This window comes from Girardinichthys multiradiatus, chromosome 11 (assembly GCF_021462225.1).
Source record: "Girardinichthys multiradiatus isolate DD_20200921_A chromosome 11, DD_fGirMul_XY1, whole genome shotgun sequence".
NCBI lineage: Eukaryota > Metazoa > Chordata > Actinopteri > Cyprinodontiformes > Goodeidae > Girardinichthys > Girardinichthys multiradiatus.
The window spans coordinates 309,218-329,973 of NC_061804.1; the positions used below are offsets into that span (position 1 = coordinate 309,218).

At 43.7% G+C, this 20,756-nt stretch overlaps 1 protein-coding gene across 2 annotated transcripts in view; it reads right to left on the reverse strand.

The window, feature by feature from the left end:
• The window catches only part of csf1rb (colony stimulating factor 1 receptor, b), a 34,415-nt gene extending 18,826 nt beyond the window's left edge, over window positions 1-15,589 (reverse strand). For both annotated transcript variants that reach the window (XM_047379079.1, XM_047379078.1), the window contains exon 1: window positions 15,485-15,589. In XM_047379079.1, the coding sequence (XP_047235035.1) occupies window positions 15,485-15,539 (55 nt within the window). In that variant the 5' untranslated portion in view covers window positions 15,540-15,589. The remainder of the gene's footprint in view (window positions 1-15,484) is intronic.
• Between the last annotated feature and the right edge of the window lie 5,167 nt (window positions 15,590-20,756).

Here is a 20,756-nt window from a genome sequence, read left to right on the forward strand (position 1 = left end):
CAGATTCAGAACCTTTGTTCTCCACATGTCCCCCTGTTCCTGCTTTTTAACCAGTTCTGAAATCTTGGGGATGGAGCTTGGAGCAGCAGGGTCAAGCCCTGGTTGGTCAGGAGACTGGGCTGCACCCATCGTCATGGCAGCTGGTTGGTGGTCACGGAGATCACCTGCAGTGAAGATCACGGTTGAAGTGAAACCTTTACAGAGTCCTGGTTTGTCTCTGCCGTAGGGTCACACACAGGTGTGTACAGGTGAGTTTGCTGTGATTGGCTCAGAGACCTTTGTCTCCTGGTTGTAAAACAATAGGACTGTTTCACACCTGTTCAAAGACTCCTGGTTTCAGAACAGTGAGGAGGAGAAGACAAGTGAAAGAAACTTAGGGATATAGGTGTGGACATCTGAGTTTGCTCTGATTGGTTCAGAGACATTTGTCTCCTGGTTATAAAACATTAGGAGGATGGTTTGCCATCTGTTCAAGGTGAAGAAAAGTAAGAGAAACCCAGGGGTGTACTGAGATTTTTTGTAAAATTAAGAGGATGTAATTAATTTTTTGACCGGTGAAACGAAAGCACCCTTAAAAGGCTGCCAGGAGATAAACATGGAGAAATAACGAAAGAGACTAAACCTCAATTAATAGAGCTTAAAGGATCGCACAGACCAACCTGTGCAGGTGTGAAAACATCATGAATCTGTTTAATAAGAGCTACAGACATTAGGAGGTGGGGGGGATCTATGGAACGGACACCAAGGGGCATTAGTGTGACCAGGCAGTTACTGTAGCGCCTGACAGAACAGTGAGAGGTTGTTTGGTAAGAAGAGATTGTTGATTAGTTATTTGGAAAACAGAAGCTGACTGATAAAGTAGAAGCTTTATCCTATCTGTCGTTTTTGGGTTGAATAATATCTGCTGGAAGCCTCATGTTCAACAGTATAAATATCAAAGAATATCATGGTTCTGAATATGGATGCATGTTGAAATTTATGGATTTAGTCAAATTCACAAAAGGTTAAATAATGTACAGATACTTGTTGGGGTCATCCATTTTGGTCGCACATTTTGACACACGCAGCTCAACAGACGTCGCAGCTCTGACGTCACTGGGAGTATAAACCGGCTGAGATGAAGAGTTTCGTTGCCATTTCCCACCTGTCTAACAGGACAGCGCAACGGAGGCGCATATCTGGAGAGACAAAACCTCGCAGGCGAATGTTTGCACCACAAGGCCATTCCCGGAAAAGCTTGAAAGCTGGAAATCTGTCTGATACGACAAGATCAGAGGATTTATTTACCGATTGAAGACCACGCCGACACCCGTCGCTGGTGGAATCCCACAGAGGTTCTATGTCCAAGAAGATGAGTTTTCTCTCCTTGTGTAATGCAGTCGACTAACGGTTCATCTTTTCCCCTCCTGGACGGATGACAAATTACCGTTTTGTTTTCTTTAATTTGATCACGGACGCGTGGTCCCCCTACCCTCCTTTTTCTTCAGACTTGATCCCTCCTCAACCAGTGGAGAGCAGAAATCAACGTCAGGTATGAGGCAGATTAGATTCAGTGGTGCGGTGTCCCACCTCACTGTAGGAGACACCCATGAACAATACCTGACGGTGGACTCACTAGAAGTAAATGGTTCAAGGTTTAGGGGAAAGCAGCCTTCACACTCGACTTGCAGGACCCTGCTCTGCAATCCCTCAATTCCGCCAAGGAGACAGGAGAGCCGTCTCGAGGACTCAGGTGGTTCATACTGCCCTCAGCCACTGCCCAGGACCCGAGTCCATGGAGCACAGGGCCCACCATTGTACCATGAGCAGCATCCAGTGCCTCCCCCAAGGGTGAAGCGTGATGCCCTGACACACAAGGGATGCAACAGGAGTGAACCTTCAGATGATGACTCAGATGGGCCAGCACCAATCCCTGAGAGTGGATCGTGCACACGCCAACTTGAGTCTCTTGCCCAAGGCATAGAGCGTTTTGACCCTAATAATGAGGAATCAAACATTGATGATTATCTTAGCCAAGTCGAACGCTACCTTTTAGGCCTGTGCTGCCCAACAGCAAAGGAAAAGCTGAAGCTCATCTGGAAGACAACATCCAGGAGCGTCCATGTTTTCATGGAGAGCCTTCCCCCTGCAGTCCGAGACCGTTATTCAACCCTCTGCGAAGCTTTAAGGGAAGAATATTTTGTGTACACGGACCGGGCCTCCACAACACTTGGTGCTTTGGCTATCCAGCAAAATAAAAGCGAAGCACCCAGAGAGTATGACCAGCGCCTGAGAGCCGCTTACTTCCAAGGTGGTAATTCTCCCAGCATAGAGGAGGAACATGTTTTTAAATCATTATTCCTCCACAGACTTTATGAAACCGTACGTTACAACGTTACTATGTACTTAAATAAACTGAACCAAAATGAACATACAGATTACCTATACTATCTCACTAGTATAGGAGGACATGTCAAACTGAGTTTACATTTTAAAACAGGATCAGAGATCAACCTGATGGGCTCAGTCTTGTTCGAGGAGGTGAGTAGAGCCATGCTCTCCCTCATTAAACTATTTCAGGCTGAAGCTTGTGATGTAAGCATCACCCGCTGGGTGGAGATGGGCATCACACTCAAAGGCATGACTCGTGTCCACCCCATCTATATGTGCACGTTGAACACAGAGCTTTTTCTTGGTGGCCAGGACCTGCTGGACAAGCTGGCCCCACTCATTGACTGCCACCAGGACCAACTCTGGGTCCAGGCGGAGGTGCAAACACCACTGGGTGCAAGCAGCAAACCATCCTTGGTGACAAACCAGGTTGCCAGCTTAGAGGAGCCCAAAGAACCTCTCAGGCCCTCGTCGGTGCCAGACATGGGCACCTCTGGGACACAGCTGCACCCATCCACCCAGAAAACTCCTCCCAGATGCAGTCATGCATCATTTCTTTGCTCTTTAAAGAACCCAGGTTTGAAACCTCACAACCCCAAAGTGGTGGAAGATGTACTCCTGGAAACCATGTTCATACCAGAAGTGCTTCTAGCTTTCTGGCTAAGGAAATTATCAACTGGTAGAGAGCTGTATGACCGCTTGTGCCAAAAAGATTCCCTCTTAACTGAGGCACAACACAGCAACACAGTCCTTTTAGCAGATGGGCTCCGCCCTCTCCTTAAAACAGACAGAGTGTGCACCTCCAGTGTGCAGATTGGCATCAAACAGCTCTCTCAAGCTTTCAGCATTGTTCCAAAAGACCAAAAGGGGGTCACATTAGTCTACGCTCATTACTCTCCTGTAGGGGGCCATAGGAGCTACAAAGCCACACTCCACACCGTCCAACAGATGGCGCACTGGCCTCCAACGTCTCACGACACTCAGGTCTACATCCAAAGATGCTTAACCTACTGCCAGTTTCAGCCATCCCAGCCAATCAGTCAACCTCCACTTCAGCGAAGGGGGATTACATTACTTTGGTTCCACCTTCGGACCAACTGGGTCGAACCAGCTCCAAAATTAGCAGGAGGTAACAAATTCCTCTTAACTGTGACATGCAGCTTCATTAAGTCAGCACCAAATGACACCATCATCCCAACTGCTGCTCTTTTGCTGAACCAGATGAAGTTCTACATCAAAGTCTCCTCCAAAAGAACATAGCTTGTCTCCATGTCCAGGAAAGGAGAGACCATTGCGTAGAACCAGTTTAAAGAGGTGCATGTTTCAAAGCTCACACTAACATGAACTAACCACTAACAACTTTCTCCAACAGGAACTGTTAAAAATATAAGTACCTTTCAGGTATACACAGTGTTAAACTGCAAGTTGCACGCTATTTTTCATTAACGCTCTGCATGCACTGCAGACCCTCACAGAAGTGATTAAGAATGATTTAATGGACACAAATGCTGCCAGAGATTTCATGCTAAATGTTATTAGAGAGGTTGGTTCATCTGTAGGCGGTCTCACCGAGGCACGGATACCTACTTGCCGAGTTCTGCTGGATTTAGTAGAGAAAATCCTAAAGTCCACCACAGCAGACACCTTGCAACCTCCACAAACACACCTGGCTGATAGCCAAAGTAGTGCAGCTCCATTATTATCATTATTAATTTTTTTTCCTTTCCCTTTTCCGATCTAAAAAGTTTAGAGACAGGAGTTATGTTAAATCCCATCATCATTTGAAAGAGCTAATTTGTTTAAACCTAAACTCATGTTAAATGGCTTTTGTTAAGATAACACACTGCATTGTTGGTTACAAACCAGGATTAACTCCTTCACATTTATTTTCCCATGATTCATAGCGCTACCTTTGCCAATGCCACAGGCTGATTCCTGTGCCTGACTGGAATTGGACGACTAAGCTATGACCCAATTATTTGGTTATCTTGTTTTTCCTTCTTTCTTTTTATTATTGTTTCACTTTGTCTCAGGGTTACCAGAGCTGATGACCAAAAGAATGTGGTGATGATGTGAATGTATTGTTTTTGTATTTTTCTCATTAAATGACATAGACAGGTATGAGTTAGTCAGAGTTTAGTCCTGCCCAGTCATAGGCCTTTGAGAAACAAACTGAACTGTGAGCTCCCGTTCCTGCCAAGAGGAACACAGGGACAGTATTTTTGTTTTTTCTTTATTTCTTTTGCTTCTTCATGGATCATGGATCATTGAGTCTCAGCTCCTATGATGGATGGACCCGGTAGCTTCAAAGACTGTGATTAATCACACCCTTCGAACCTAGGGGGGAATGTTGGAGTCATCCATTTTGGTCGCACAGCTGAACATGAGCAGCTCAACAGTTGTCACAGCTCTGACGTCACTGGGAGTATAAACCGGCTGAGATGCAGAGTTTTGTTGCCATTTCCCGCCTGTCTCACACGGCAACGCAACGGAGGCGCATATCTGGAGAGACAAAAGTTCGCAGGCGAACTATTGTTCCACAAGGCCATTCCCGGAAGAGCTTGAAAGCTGGAAATCTGTCTGATACGAGAAGATCAGGAGATTTATTTACCGATTGAAGACCACGACGACACCCGGCGCAGGTGAAAACCCACTGAGGTTTTATTTCAAAGAAGATGAGTTTTCCTCCTTGTGTAATGCAGTCGACTAAAGGTTCTTCATCTTTTCCCCTCCTGGATGGATGAGAAATTACCGTTTTTTCCTTTAATTTGATCACGGACGCGTGGTCCCCCTACCCTCCTTTTTCATCAGACCTGATCCATCCTTAACCGGTGGAGAGCAGAAATCAACGTCAAAGTAATTTCGTTCTTTTCATATTAAACCAGATAGGTGCATTTGGAAGTCTGGGCAGGATGAGGCAGTTAAGGTGATTTTAGAATCACGAGTAGTTAATCTAAGGTATTAACTTGTTGCATGCAATACTGATTGAAGTGTTTTATGCTGAGCTGTGTTGTGATTTGGTGCCCAAGCGCTGCTGAATTGTGCGTGGTTAATGTTTTGTCCGGCTGATCTCAAATCAGCCAGGAGTTAGAAGTTGGACTTTTAAAAGTTTTTCATTCAAAGCAACTGCGGTCTGTACTTCGTGGACTGACCATTCTTTTGTTCCCGTTTTATTACTGGAGATTTTCCACTGAGTTCACGCCTCAGAGTTTTATGACCCTTTGTCAAGATTTGGGGCGATCAGCTGGTTGTGGCTAAAGGGGAGTGGCCTCACCGTTTAATCAGCTGATCACTAATCGAGACATCAACACCAGGAGGTTTTCTCTTTCCATTTAACCCAAGTTACATATTTTGTCCATAAAACTACTGGTTTGATCTTCATAGTAACTAATTGCGCACATACATGGGTTGGACAATGAAAGTGAAACACCTGGTTTTAGACCACAATAATTTATTAGTATGGTGTAGGGCCTCCTTTTGCAGTCAGTACAGCATCAATTCATCTTGGGAATGACATATTCAAGTCCTGCACAGTGGTCAGAGGGATTTTAAGCCATTCTTCTTGCAGGATAGTGGCCAGGTCACTACGTGATACTGGTGGAGGAAAACGTTTCCTGACTCGCTCCTCCAAAACACCCCAAAGTGGCTCAATAATATTTAGATCTGGTGACTGTGCAGGCCATGGGAGATGTTCAACTTCACTTTCATGTTCATCAAACCAATCTTTCACCAGTCTTGCTGTGTGTATTGGTGCATTGTCATCCTGATACACGGCACCACCTTCAGGATACAATGTTTGAACCATTGGATGCACATGGTCCTCAAGAATGGTTCGGTAGTCCTTGGCAGTGACGCGCCCATCTAGCACAAGTATTGGGCCAAGGGAATGCCATGATATGGCAGCCCAAACCATTGCTGATCCACCCCCATGCTTCACTCTGGGCATGCAACAGTCTGGGTGGTACGCTTCTTTGGGGCTTCTCCACACCGTAACTCTCCTGGATGTGGGGAAAACAGTAAAGGTGGACTCATCAGAGAACAATACATGTTTCACATTGTCCACAGCCCAAGATTTGCGCTCCTTGCACCATTGAAACCAACGTTTGGCATTGGCATGAGTGACCAAAGGTTTGGCTATAGCAGCCCGGCCGTGTATATTGACCCTGTGGAGCTCCTGATGGACAGTTCTGGTGGAAACAGGAGAGTTGAGGTGCACATTTAATTCTGCCGTGATTTGGGCAGCCGTGGTTTTATGTTTTTTGGATACAATCCAGGTTAGCACCCGAACATCCCTTTCAGACAGCTTCCTCTTGCGTCCACAGTTAATCCTGTTGGATGTGGTTCGTCCTTCTTGGTGGTATGCTGACATTACCCTGGATACCGTGGCTCTTGATACATCACAAAGACTTGCTGTCTTGGTCACAGATGCGCCAGCAAGACGTGCACCAACAATTTGTCCTCTTTTAAACTCTGGTATGTCACCCATAATGTTGTGTGTATTTCAATATTTTGAGCAAAACTGTGCTCTTACCCTGCTAATTGAACCTTCACTCTCTGCTCTTACTGGTGCAATGTGCAATCAATGAAGACTGGCTACCAGGCTGGTCCAATTTACCCATGAAACCTCCCACACTAAAATGACAGGTGTTTCAGTTTCAATGTCCAACCCCTGTATATTTTTCTTTTATTATTACTGTTAGGTAGTCATTTTTATTCCCTATGTGTAGAACAGTGCTTGTTAGTTAGGTGATGGTTTTGGACCAGAATAATGGTATATTATGATTATTTGGCTTCAATAAATCTTCATATATATATAACTAAGAGAAGCGTTTGTGTTTATTCCGTGCAAGAGTGATTTATCTGTCAAAACAAGGTCGAAGATCCTCCACCTTTGGTGAAGTGGTTGAATGAACAGACATTTTGTGGTTTGGTTAATAATTTGTAATTATTAAAGAGCTTTGAGCCCATAATCACAACACAGCCTCTGATTTCTATTCGTAAGTAATGATTTTTGGTTAAGAAATTATTATAATTTTTTTTAATTATGATTTTAAATTAACCTGTTAGGTTAATTGGTCTCTAAATTGCCCTTAGGTGTATGAATGAGTGTGTGCATGGTTATTTGTGTGTTGCCCTGCGATGGACTGGCGACTTGTCCAGGGTGGACCCTGCCGCTCGCCCATAGACTGCTGGAGATAGACACCAGCTCCCCCGCGACCCACTATGGAATAAGCGGTAGAAAATGACTGACTGACTGACTGATTTTAAATTCTAATTCTTGATAAATATTAATTAATCAATAATCATAATCCTTACATACTGGAAAGATGGAAAACCATTCATTCATCTGACCCAAGCAGAGCCGTTTCTTGCTTTAGGCAAACTAGGCGAATACCTAATGCCCTCAAGCTACCAAAGCTGCATATTTAGCCTCATGTGAGGAAAATTAAAACGTCCTTTCTTAATCGGTAGCGATATTGTGTGTTTATTACATCCCTTATATGCTTAAAAATAAATGTAGGATATAAATAACATTAACTGCTATGGTTGCTGGAGTTTTTCTGACATTATCAGGTCATTTTCTTTGTACTACACTGTCACACAGTTAGTGATGTAGTGACATTGATGGGAATAATGGGAACAATTAACTATTACCAATCATTTCTGCTAGCGAGAATATTTTAAAAAAGAAGCAGAGAAATGGCATCAAAGAGAAGTCAACGTTGCGTGAAAAAACTAAAGAAAGGGAAAAGGATTAAGAAAAATGGTTAAAGGATAAAGGTGGTGTAGGCTGGATGGGTGGAGGTGACACACAGTAGGTTTATTGGTCCTGCCAGCCAAAGATAAATGTTAGCTAGCTGGTGAGAATGTGTTCATCATAAACTCACAGGTAGACTCATAAAGAGTTTGCAGCTGAAATAAATGCACAACAATGAATCCCTGCTGTGTCCATGTCTGAATATTAACGTTGTTCCAGTGACTGAATGGATCAGATGTTACAGAAACACCAGCAGAGTAGCTGATGTCCTGTTGGTTGCTCAGCCAGCAGCCCAATGTGTGACGTGGCTGAAAGTCCATCTGCTTGGAAACCAGAAGACCAGGCAAGGCAAGTTTATTTAGATACAACCCTTGATGAAAACAAAAGTAGGGAACATAGAAGAAAGAACATAGTAATAGCATGATGAAGGAAAGGAAAGTTGGACTACAGACTGAGACTAATGATGTTTCAGTCAATAGACTACATAGAAGAATCAAAGCAACTCTAAACAAACTGGTTTTTAGCCTTGATTGGAAAGATCTCTGGGATTCAGGATCATTGCAATTTTCTGGAAGTTTGTTCCAGTTCTGGTTCTGGGGATGCAGAGTAGACTGGTACCAGAAGACCTGAGTGGTCTAGACCTGAGTGGTCTGGAAGGTTCATACAACAGCAATAGATCTTTAATGTATTGTGGTGCTAATCCATTCTGTATCTTATAAACTAATAGACATATTTTAAAGTCTCTTCTCTGAGGTCCAGGAGCCAGTGGAAGGACTTTAGACTGGGCTGATGTTCTCAACTTTCTAGGTTCTAGTGAGGACCAGGCAGCAGCTGCTGGATCAGCTGCAGCTGTCTGATGGACCTTTCAGGCCGACCTGTGAAGATATTGTTGCAGTGATCAATTCCACTAAAAGGTGTGAAGAGTCAATGTTGGAGTCGTCTGCTTAAATCCTAATCATCCAGGATTCGTGTTAAAAACCAGGTTTGAAAATAATCAGAGACACAATACACAAGATCAGCAGCACGGATCACATTATCTGATGGAGTTCCCCAGGGTCTGATGTTCGGTCATCTCTGGTAGAGGTTCATTAGAGACCTGCCATGTCCTCAAATCTTACCGTCAAGAAAAAGCCTACTGCCACATGTCATCATGTTAGAAACACATTAGCAGCCATAAATCCTTCCTGTTTCTACTGACAGAATCATCAGAACCACCAAACCAGGACCAAGTCAGATTGTGGTCACAGAATCAGTTGGTTAATGTCCACACTCTCAGCTGGGTTGGGGTCTGGTCTCAGGTGTATTGCACTGTGTGGAACCTTCTTGTCAGGTAGTTCCACCATGCAGCAGATGTTCCTAATGATCGATTGGTACTTGGATCAGTAATGCCTAAGATAAAGGTTTCTGCTGCAGAACTTCATGTGACTGTTGGAGGCGTCATCGAGTTTCACAATCTGTGAAAAGCTGAAGTGAAACCATACACACTGAACACACACACACACACACACACACACACACACACACACACACACACACACACACACACACACACACACAGAGGCTGCAGTGAACAAAGCAGGGAGCCCAACAGGGGCCCAGTCAGGGGCACTTAGTCTGGGTGAATGAAGCTGGAAGTGGATCTTCTGCAGCATGTCCAGTCTCAGCAAGAGTTTGATTTAAATGATATAAAAATGCTGCAGTTTGGCTCTAATGCAATACAGCGTTCCGAAGTTTGGGAGCTTAAATGACTAAAGCAGCCAGTTCAAAGAGAATAAAACGGTAGTAATATGGTCTCTCATCCATGTTCCAGTTAAAAGACGTGCAGCAGCATTTTGCACCAACTGAAGACGTGATAAGTATGTAAGTAATCCAACCGAGTTGTCACAAAGGCATGGATTACTGTTTTAAAACCATCTTTCAACAAGACACTTTTTATTTTGGCCAATTGCCTCAAGGGAAAAAACCTGGATTTTACTACTGCACCCACCTGCCCATCCACTCTAAAAATCACTATCCATTTTAAAACTAAAGTTTGTGACAATGGGTTTTCTATAATTTGCCAGGCAGCCAATGTCTACACAAGAAGATGCACTGGTGACATTAAAAGTTAAAAACCATCCAAGCTTTTAATTCATTGAGACATTCATATAAACTTTGTACACAGAAGTTATCATCCTGTTTTAGTGGCACATAAACCTGAGTATCATCTGCATAACAATGAAAGGCAGCCTTTCTGAAAACAGAGCCAAAGGGCAGAAGATACAGGGAGAACAGGAGAGGTCCACAAATCAAGCCCTGCAGGACCCCACACATTAATGGAACAGAGGAGGATCTGAAATCATTAAAACCAACGCAAAAAGTTATCTTTTCCAGGTACTCCAGTGCAGTAACCCGGAGACCTACACAGTGCTCTAAGCGGGATATCAGCCGTTAGATCTAAGAGAACTAGTATTGCTTGGTTCCTTGCAGCTGTAGCCAGGAGAATGTCGTTAAAAACCCTCAACAGTACAGATTCTGTGCTTTGAAAACATTTAATCCGGACAGAAAAACTTCACCTTGGAAAGGCTTCCAATTTGTTATAAACTATTTTCTCCAAAATCTTAAAGAAAAACAGAAGCTTTGGAAAAGACCTCAAGTTTGATGAAAAAGAGGGATCAAGGCTGTTTTGATCAGTGGTGGCACTGTTGTCTGTTTAAACATTTTAGGAACCACACCTGAGGCCAGACTGCTGTTAATAACAGCCAGAACAGAACTGAATCAATAGTTTTATTGCTCGGCAGAGGTAATCAGGGACCTCAGACAATAACGGCGCTAAAGTCTTCTTGTCTCCATAATTCAACATCAAAACGGCAAAAACCTGCAGTCACATGTGCAGAAAGGTTTGCGTACAGCAGTATCGTGTTAATATTTTGAATAATAAGTGCTGAAAACAGCACAAGTGCCAGATGGCAAGCCGTACACACTGGCACCATCTTATTTCCAACTGGATACTGATGGAAAAAACTCATCGTAAAACCTGCTGTTTGACGAAGGTCTTACAGAACCAAACCTTAAAGCAGCCGAGCTCATCTGTCTGGACCTTCACAGGAGCAAACTGAACCTGATCCAGACTGTTGCTGCTCAGCCAGAAGGGATGCACGAGAACCTAACAGATGGACCAGCTCATCTTCTAGTGAAATCAGGATCGTTTAATGTAAAACCTGATTTTAGTTCAACGGGAAGTTACTGCTGCAGGTCAACTGATTAATCACCACAGACCTTGAACCCTGAAGCGGGCTTTCTGCAGCTGACCTCGACCAACTAACTCTGACAGTGAAGCTCGCCATGTTTCCTTAATGCTGGTTATTTACTGGGTGAGTCATGGTAGGTTTACTGGTTGTGGATCTAGAAAGGTTCAGGTAACACAGGTGGAACTGAAACCACAGCATTGAACCAGAAGGGAAATCCCACATTTACTGAAAGAACTCCAGTTTTAGGCTCCATCTGCATCCCCTTTGCTCGGATATCTGTCAGGAAGATGCTTGACTCAGTCAGAACAGATTCTAACTGCTGCAGCTACGGTCTGTCCCCGTCAGTTTCTACCAGAACTGATCGGGTCAGAAGGATCTGCTTCTACAAGATGTTGGTACAGATCTAAACACATGACCTGCTCCAGAGCTCAAGCTGAAGTTACGTTGGTGACAGAGACAATGGACAGGCAAGTCATGTTGTTTACACCTTCTCAGGTGAAGCAGAGACAACAGAACGCAGGCAAAGAGTGCAGGAAGAAACTCTGGCATCAGTTTGTCTGTAAAATGATCCAAGTTTAAATTAATCTGTTGTCATATTAGTGGATTTCTGTCAAACCTGCAGGAAGCTGCAACAAGATTCATATCATGGTTCCGAGGTAGAGGCAATGTGTGTGTGTGTGTGTGTGTGTGTGTGTGTGTGTGTGTGTGTGTTTGTGTGTGCATCAATATTACAGCGAGAAACCCCAACACTGAGAAACCACAGCCTGTAACGGCCTGAAGAGGAGTCCTTCCTGCAGCCTGCTGGGAACCTGCGGAGAGTCTGAGGAGCATCAGCAGGAGGAGGAAGAGGAGGGCTAAGTTCTGGCCTTCTGCTGATAGTGGTTCACATCAGCAGAAAGAGAGTTTCAGATAGAAAAATAACTACAACACCAAATTAAAATCACATCAGTAGTCTCCCTCACACCATGAGCAAACCATCCGCAGTGCAGTATGTTGAACTATTGATGCAGTCTCTTTTCATTATAGTAGATCATTATCAGACGATGCTGTAACAACCTTTAAAAAATCTGTTCCACTTTTAATTTCCTCATTATCACAGAAAAACACAGTGGAGGACAATAATTCTGTTTCTGCCCCTTCACAAATTGATTCTTTTGTTCATAGTGTTTCTTCATCATTGCGTGATGCATTAGACAATGCAGCCCCCTTGAAAAAGAAGGTAATTATTCATAGGAGGCTCCTTGGTTTAATTCAGAGCTGCGTACTTTAAAGCACAATGTTAGAACATTGGAGAGAAAATGGCGCTCTACACACCTAGAGGATTCCTACTTAATCTGGAAAAATAGCCTACTGTTGTATAGAAAGACACTTCACCAAGCTAGAACAGCTTATTTCTCATCATTAATAGAAGAGAACAAGAATAATCCTAGGTTTCTCTTTAGTACAGTTGCTAAACTTACACAGAGTCATAGCTCTGTTGAGCCAGAGTCAGAGTCCAGCTCAGATCAGTCAGGCCTTTGGGCGGCTGCAGGTCCAAGTTTCCCACTTCTGTTTTTGGAGAAAGTTCTGCAGTTAGGAGGTTTCATGTCGGGGAGGTTAAAGTGATGAAACCTCAGAGTCAGGAAACACATTTCTACCACAGACCACACACACACTCACAGCTCTGTGTTTCTGTGTGTGAGGGACCTTCTCCCACTTCCTCCTCTTACTTCTTCTTTGGTTGGGACTCTGCGGGAGCGGTGGAGGAACTGGTTACCACGACAACATGTTTACACCCTGCAGGACTCTCTCCTGGTATTTTTAGCAGCAGCTGTAGAAACAGCTTAGGGAGGATTTTACCTTAAAATCACAGAGATGATGGATTCATTTTCACTGAAATGTAACAACAACCTAACAGTCAGAACAGAATTGGAACCTGCAGATCTTAGATTAGAGACTCTCACCCAGAACCAGCTTTTCCTTCTGTAACATTTTCATCTTGTCATCAATAAAGCCAGAGCGAGGAAGAGGAGCTTATACAGCCTGTTGTCCTCCTCTGGTCCTGCTGGAGCAACTCTTAGATTGTATTGAAAACAATCACTGCTTCAGCCCCTCACAGGTTGGCTCTGGACAGAACCGAAGCAGCTCCCTGCTGCTAAACAGTGTGACGATAAAAGAATTGTAGGAGCTGCTGTGTAAATTATCTTTACCTTACCTTGAATATATTCTAAATAAAGTGTTTTTTGGGTTTGAATCAAATCTGCAGAGACATGAACAGGGTTTCTCTGGTTCTGGTCACATCCAGTTCTTCCTCAGAACACTGACACAGGGGTTCCTCAGGGGTCTGTTTTCAGCTCCTTCCTTTCAGCCTGGATGTTAGAGATTTTCTGGATGTGATTCCTGATGGTCATCAAATAGACCTTGATGACACAGGTGGTCATGTCATAGGTAAAACCTGTGATTATGCTGCTGAAAAGCTAACATCATGGGTGCATTTCTGAATATGAAGCAGATAAAGTCTGAGAGTTTTTCTGCCTCTGAAGCAAGTCAGAATGAGGAGCAGGAATAATATCACAGTGTCAGACTGTAAAATGGTTTCTGTAATTAAGTTTAAGATTTGCGTGTATGTTGATGTTTTGCCATCAGTCTGCAGTCTGATCTGTGGAGTCTCTTTACATTCGAGCATTAAACACTCTGGATGCAAAGTATTTCAGATGAGAAAACTTTCAGTAAGTCTTAAACTGTCCAGTGGGTAATGGGTGGGTAACGGTACTGAAGCTGCTGAAAGGAGTGTTAAACTACGACTTTGCTACGATGCATCTCTGGTTCTGTCCTTTCTAAATATTCTAATTTGCATGTCAGGGGGCCCAGAGCAGACCGCAGAAACTGATGGGCCCCTGCAGGAACTTCTGGTGCAGGAAAGTTCCGTCAGCAGAAGAAATGTTGGATTCTGAGTCGAATCATTTGTTTCTTTGAACCAACAGCACAGAGGGATGCACTGGAAAAACAAGTTGCAGCCCGACATGCAGAAACGAAACACGCAGAAGTAAAACCAGCTCCTGTTTCAGGTGTGTGTTCCTGTTTGGTCATGTGACCTGTGACAGTTTCCAGCAGCAGCTTCTCTGTTTTCAACTCTGAAATTTCACAATCTGAACTTTTTTATGACTTCAGCATCCATTCAGAGGAGCGAGGTCACACCCGGAAACACTGACTCACAACACTTTACCAGACCCCACAGAAACTGACCAGAACAACATCCAAAGACAAGCAGAACGCCAATGATTATTGACAGACTGTTAAAACCTGTTTCAGCTGAATATTGTAAACAAAACAGTTTTTCCATCATCAGCTCGAGTCAGAATTAACTGATTGTCTCTGGTAATGAACTTTGATTACAGAAAACCAGCTTCCTGTTTCAGACCGGGTCAGTCAATCAGCAGCGTCACTGTACATGATTGGTCGACTCATTAACGAGCTCATTAGTGAGTTCAGTCCATTTCTGAACTGTTTAAAATAAACAATACGTGTATCAATTAAGAAGTATTACACACACAGTAGAGACTCCTGATCATCCAGCTCAATCTGATATATTCATTCTAGGTTTTATTTTAAACGGTTAATGAGCTCATTGGTGGATTTGATCTGTTTCTGTTTCTTCAGCTCAGAAACAGCTCAACTTTGATCAAGAACAGAAATATAAAAAGACATTTCTTTAATTTGTTATAAATAAATGTATGTCTTACCTCAGTCAGCTTTTCCATTTTAGGGTTATTTTTATGTAATTAGCAGCTAACTAAGACCTAATAAACACTTAGTTAACAGCTAATTAAATTTGATTTAGGATGTGTCTATGCATTATGATTGCCTAAATGTAACTTGTTTATTATATTTCATATACGATGCCCCTCATTCTGTGTCAGTAAACCATTAATTATGGTTTAATAACGTGAATGATTTCATGTTTCACGTTAATTCTGAATAAAACAAATATCCATTATAAAACTTGACCTTTTTTCCTTCTAACAGCTGAGATGTTAGAAGACTAAATCAGTTTCTTTAAGTTTAATATCTGTGCTTGTGGGTAATAAAGCTGTAATAAACAGGTAGGTATTGTGTAAATAAGTATTTAAGTAAGTATTTTCCTGACCTGTGGCGGAGCACCCACTGAGGGCGAGCAACAGTAGCAGTGAATGGAGCCTCATCTCTCTCTCAGATTGAAGTTGAACTGAATGTGACTGAAGGAGAAACTTCCTCTTGAAACAAACTGGCCTCCTCCTCTTTTCTCCTCCTCCTCCATGTGGTCACATGATCACATTCTGCAATCAGGTTACAATTGTAACAGTTTGTAGTGCTCAAAAATTAGTCCAGCTTTTACCCTGAGAAATGAATATGTTCAGGTTTAGTTCAGAAAGTATCCGAAGTTCTTCTGTAGACCACAGATGTAATGAAACTTCAGGAAAAGAAGCTACTAGGAAAGGACACAAAAATAATCCAAGATAGGTGGGTCAGCCATTCCTGCCATGCAATTTCAGCCAGAAAGAAGAGCTGTGTCTATTCTATTTGTACAGGGGTTGGAGAATGAAACTGAAACACCTGGTTTTAGACCTCAATCATTTATTAGTATGGTGTAGGGCCTCCTTTTGCAGCCAATACAGCATCAATTCGTCTTGGGAATGACATATACAAGTCCTGCACAGTGGTCAGAGGGATTTTAAGCCATTCTTCTTGCAGGATAGTGGCCAGGTCACTACGTGATACTGGTGGAGGAAAACGTTTCCTGACTCGCTCCTCCAAAACACCCCAAAGTGGCTCAATAATATTTAGATCTGGTGACTGTGCAGGCCATGGGAGATGTTCAACTTCACTGTCATGTTCATCAAACCAATCTTTCACCAGTCTTGCTGTGTGTATTGGTGCATTGTCATCCTGATACACGGCACCACCTTCAGGATACAATGTTTGAATCATTGGATGCACATGGTCCTCAAGAATGGTTTGGTAGTCCTTGGCAGTGATGCGCCCATCTAACACAAGTATTGGGCCAAGGGAATGCCATGATATGGCAGCCCAAACCATCACTGATCTACTCCCATGCTTCACTCTGGGCATGCAACAGTCTGGGTGGTACGCTTCTTTGGGGCTTCTCCACACCGTAACTCTCCTGGATGTGGGGAAAACAGTAAAGGTGGACTCATCAGAGAACAATACATGTTTCACATTGTCCACAGCCCAAGATTTGCGCTCCTTGCACCATTGAAACCAACGTTTGGCATTGGCATGAGTGACCAAAGGTTTGGCTATAGCAGCCCGGCCGTGTATATTGACCCTGTGGAGCTCCTGACGGACAGTTCTGATGGAAACAGGAGAGTTGAGGTGCACATTTAATTCTGCCGTGATTTGGGCAGACGTGGTTTTATGTTTTTTGGATACAATCCAGGTTAGCACCAGAACATCCCTTTCAGACAGCTTCCTCTTGCGTCCACAGTTAATCCTGTTGGATGTGGTTCGTCCTTCTTGGTGGTATGCTGACATTACCCTGGATACCGTGGCTCTTGATACATCACAAAGACTTGCTGTCTTGGTCACAGATGCGCCAGCAAGATGTGCACCAACAATTTGTCCTCTTTTGAACTCTGGTATGTCACCCATAATGTTGTGTGCATTTCAATATTTTGAGCAAAACTGTGCTCTTACCCTGCTAATTGAACCTTCACACTCTGCTCTTACTGGTGCAATGTGCAATCAATGAAGACTGGCTACCAGGCTGGTCCAATTTAGCCATGAAACCTCCCACACTAAAATGACAGGTGTTTCAGTTTTATTGTCCAACCCCTGTAGATGCTGTAATGGTTCTGGAAGCTCAGGAGACACCAGCAGGTTATCAGAGGTGGTCTCGTTGGACCAGGGTTCAGGAGGGTGAGGTGGTCAGGGGTTTTTCAACCAATGAAAAATAAAGTTATTGGTGTTTTTATGGATGATAAATAAAACTGCCTCACTCTTGAAAACTCATGATTATACAGGTCCTTCTCAAAAAATTTGCATATTGTGATAAAGTTCCTTATTTTCCATAATGTCATGATGAAAATTTAACATTCATATATTTTAGATTCATTGCACACTAACTGAAATATTTCAGGTCTTTTATTGTCTTAATACGGATGATTTTGGCATACAGCTCATGAAAACCCAAAATTCCTATCTCACAAAATTAGCATATCATTAAAAGGGTCTCTAAACGAGCTATGAACCTAATCATCTGAATCAACGAGTTAACTCTAAACACCTGCAAAAGATTCCTGAGGCCTTTAAAACTCCCAGCCTGGTTCATCACTCAAAACCCCAATCATGGGTAAGACTGCCGACCTGACTGCTGTCCAGAAGGCCACTATTGACACCCTCAAGCAAGAGGGTAAGACACAGAAAGACATTTCTGAACGAATAGGCTGTTCCCAGAGTGCTGTATCAAGGCACCTCAGTGGGAAGTCTGTGGGAAGGAAAAAGTGTGGCAGAAAACGCTGCACAACGAGAAGAGGTGACCGCACCCTGAGGAAGATTGTGGAGAAGGGCCGATTCTAGACCTTGGGGGACCTGTGGAAGCAGTGGACTGAGTCTGGAGTAGAAACATCCAGAGCCACCGTGCACAGGCGTGTGCAGGAAATGGGCTACAGGTGCCACATTCCCCAGGTCAAGCCACTTTTGAACCAGAAACAGCAGCAGAAGCACCTGACCTGGGCTACAGAGAAGCAGCACTGGACTGTTGCTCAGTGGTCCAAAGTACTTTTTTCGGATGAAAGCAAATTCTGCATATCATTCGGAAATCAAGGTGCCAGAGTCTGGAGGAAGACTGGGGAGAAGGAAATGCCAAAATGCCAGAAGTCCAGTGTCAAGTACCCACAGTCAGTGATGGTCTGGGGTGCCGTGTCAGCTGCTGGTGTTGGTCCACTGTGTTTTATCAAGGGCAGGGTCAATGCAGCTAGCTATCAGGAGATTTTGGAGCACTTCATGCTTCCATCTGCTGAAAAGCTTTATGGAGATGAAGATTTCATTTTTCAGCACGACCTGGCACCTGCTCACAGTGCCAAAACCACTGGTAAATGGTTTACTGACCATGGTATCACTGTGCTCAATTGGCCTGCCAACTCTCCTGACCTGAACCCCATAGAGAATCTGTGGGATATTGTGAAGAGAACGTTGAGAGACTCAAGACCCAACACTCTGGATGAGCTAAAGGCCGCTATCGAAGCATCCTGGGCCTCCATAAGACCTCAGCAGTGCCACAGGCTGATTGCCTCCATGCCACGCCGCATTGAAGCAGTCATTTCTGCCAAAGGATTCCCGACCAAGTATTGAGTGCATAACTGTACATGATTATTTGAAGGTTGACGTTTTTTGTATTAAAAACACTGTTCTTTTATTGGTCGGATGAAATATGCAAATTTTGTGAGATAGGAATTTTGGGTTTTCATGAGCTGTATGCCAAAATCATCCGTATTAAGACAATAAAAGACCTGAAATATTTCAGTTAGTGTGCAATGAATCTAAAATATATGAATGTTAAATTTTCATCATGACATTATGGAAAATAATGAACTTTATCACAATATGCTAATATTTTGAGAAGGACCTGTATGTATGAAGACTGTCCTTAGAAATGTCAAAGTGAACCTGAAGCTTTGCTTTTCTCCACAGGGATTCACTTACTTTTCTGAGCTCCAACTGTAGGAGCATTCCTCCATCTTTCTGTTCAGACAGAACTTTGGTCTTTAATGAGTTGATTTCATCCATCACAATAGCTAGACAAGTTATCTACAAGGTCATAAGCAGAAGCTGAGGGCAGACAGGGTGATGGCGGGAAGACCTGGGAGGACATTACAGAGGTCATTGATGCAGCTTTCTGTGATGACCTCAGATCTGGTTCTGATTCCAGGGATAATCTTTTTAAATAGTAAACAGAAATGGTCAGAAAGAGAAACATCAGCAAAGTTTAGACTTCTGGAAAAGAACCAGAACATCTCCCTTATTATGTTGTGAAGGTCATGTTGGACTCTTCAATCACATTTTTCAAACAGCCCCACACAGTCACACATTTTATTTAATTAAAATGAGAGTTTTCTATATTTGTACACTTTGTTTTTACTAATACTGTAAATGTGGACGGTTTGCCAGAATAATTTCAAGGCCAACCGATAGTCCTTCTCCATGGCCTCACCGAACTCCTCCCAGGCCCGAGTTTTTGCCTCTGCCACAGCCCGCGCCGCGGCACACTTGGCAGTAGCAGTATTGACAATAGATGCTGAAAACATGGTCCACTCGGACTCTTTGTCCAACCTCCTCCCTGAATCTGGTCAAAGCTCTCCCGGAGGTGCGAGTTGAGTACATCCCTGGTTGAGGGCTCAACCAGATGTTCTCAGCAGACCCTCACTATGCGCTTGGGCCTGCCAAGTCTGTCCTCCTCCTCCAGCGGATCCAACACACAACTAGGTGGTGATCAGTGGACAGCTCAGCCCCTCTCTTGTCCAAAACATGCGGCCGAAGGTCTGATGACACGACAACAAAGTCGATCATCGACCTCCTGCATAGGGTATCCTGGTGCCAAGTGCACTGATGGAGACCCTTATGTTTGAACATGGTGTTCATTATGGACAATTCGTGACTAGCACAGAAGTCCAATAACGAAACACCACTCGGATTCAGATCAGGGAGGTCATGTTTCCCAATTGTGCCTCTCCAGGTGTCACTGTCAATTCCCACGGGGGCGTTGAAGTCCCACAGCAGAATAATGGAGTCTCCGGGAGGAGCACTATGCAGTACCCCCGACAGGATGCCAAGAAGGCCGGGTACTCCACACTACCACTCGGACTGTAGGCCTAAATGACAGTCAGAGACCTATCCCCAACCTGAAGGCGCAGGGATGCGAGCCTCTCATCCACCGGGGTAAACCCCAACACAAGAGCTGAGTGACACCAAGCAAATCCACCCCAGACCGCCGCCTCTCCCCACGGGCCACTCCAGAATAAAAGAGAGTCCAGCCCCTCTTGAGGAGATTGGTTCCAGAGCCCACGCTGTGCGTGGAGGTGAGCCTGACTATTTCTACTCGATATCTCTCGACCTCCCGCACAAGCACAAGCTCCTTACCCCTCAGCAAGGTGACATTCTATGTTCCTAGAGCCAGCCTAAGCATGTTTTTCAAATAATATTTTGGTCTGGTAAGGGTTGTCCTGTGAATACCAGCCCAATCAGGCAGTGGTATTAGGACAAAATTGAAAGGGATGAGCCAAGCTCTGGCATTATTAAACAGCAAAATATAAATGAATTTACACAATTTCTTAAAATACAAGAATTTATTAACAAAAAGAAGTTAACTCAAAGTTAGACATATTTCAATCAACAAACTCTTTACTTTGCTAAAACAATCCAAC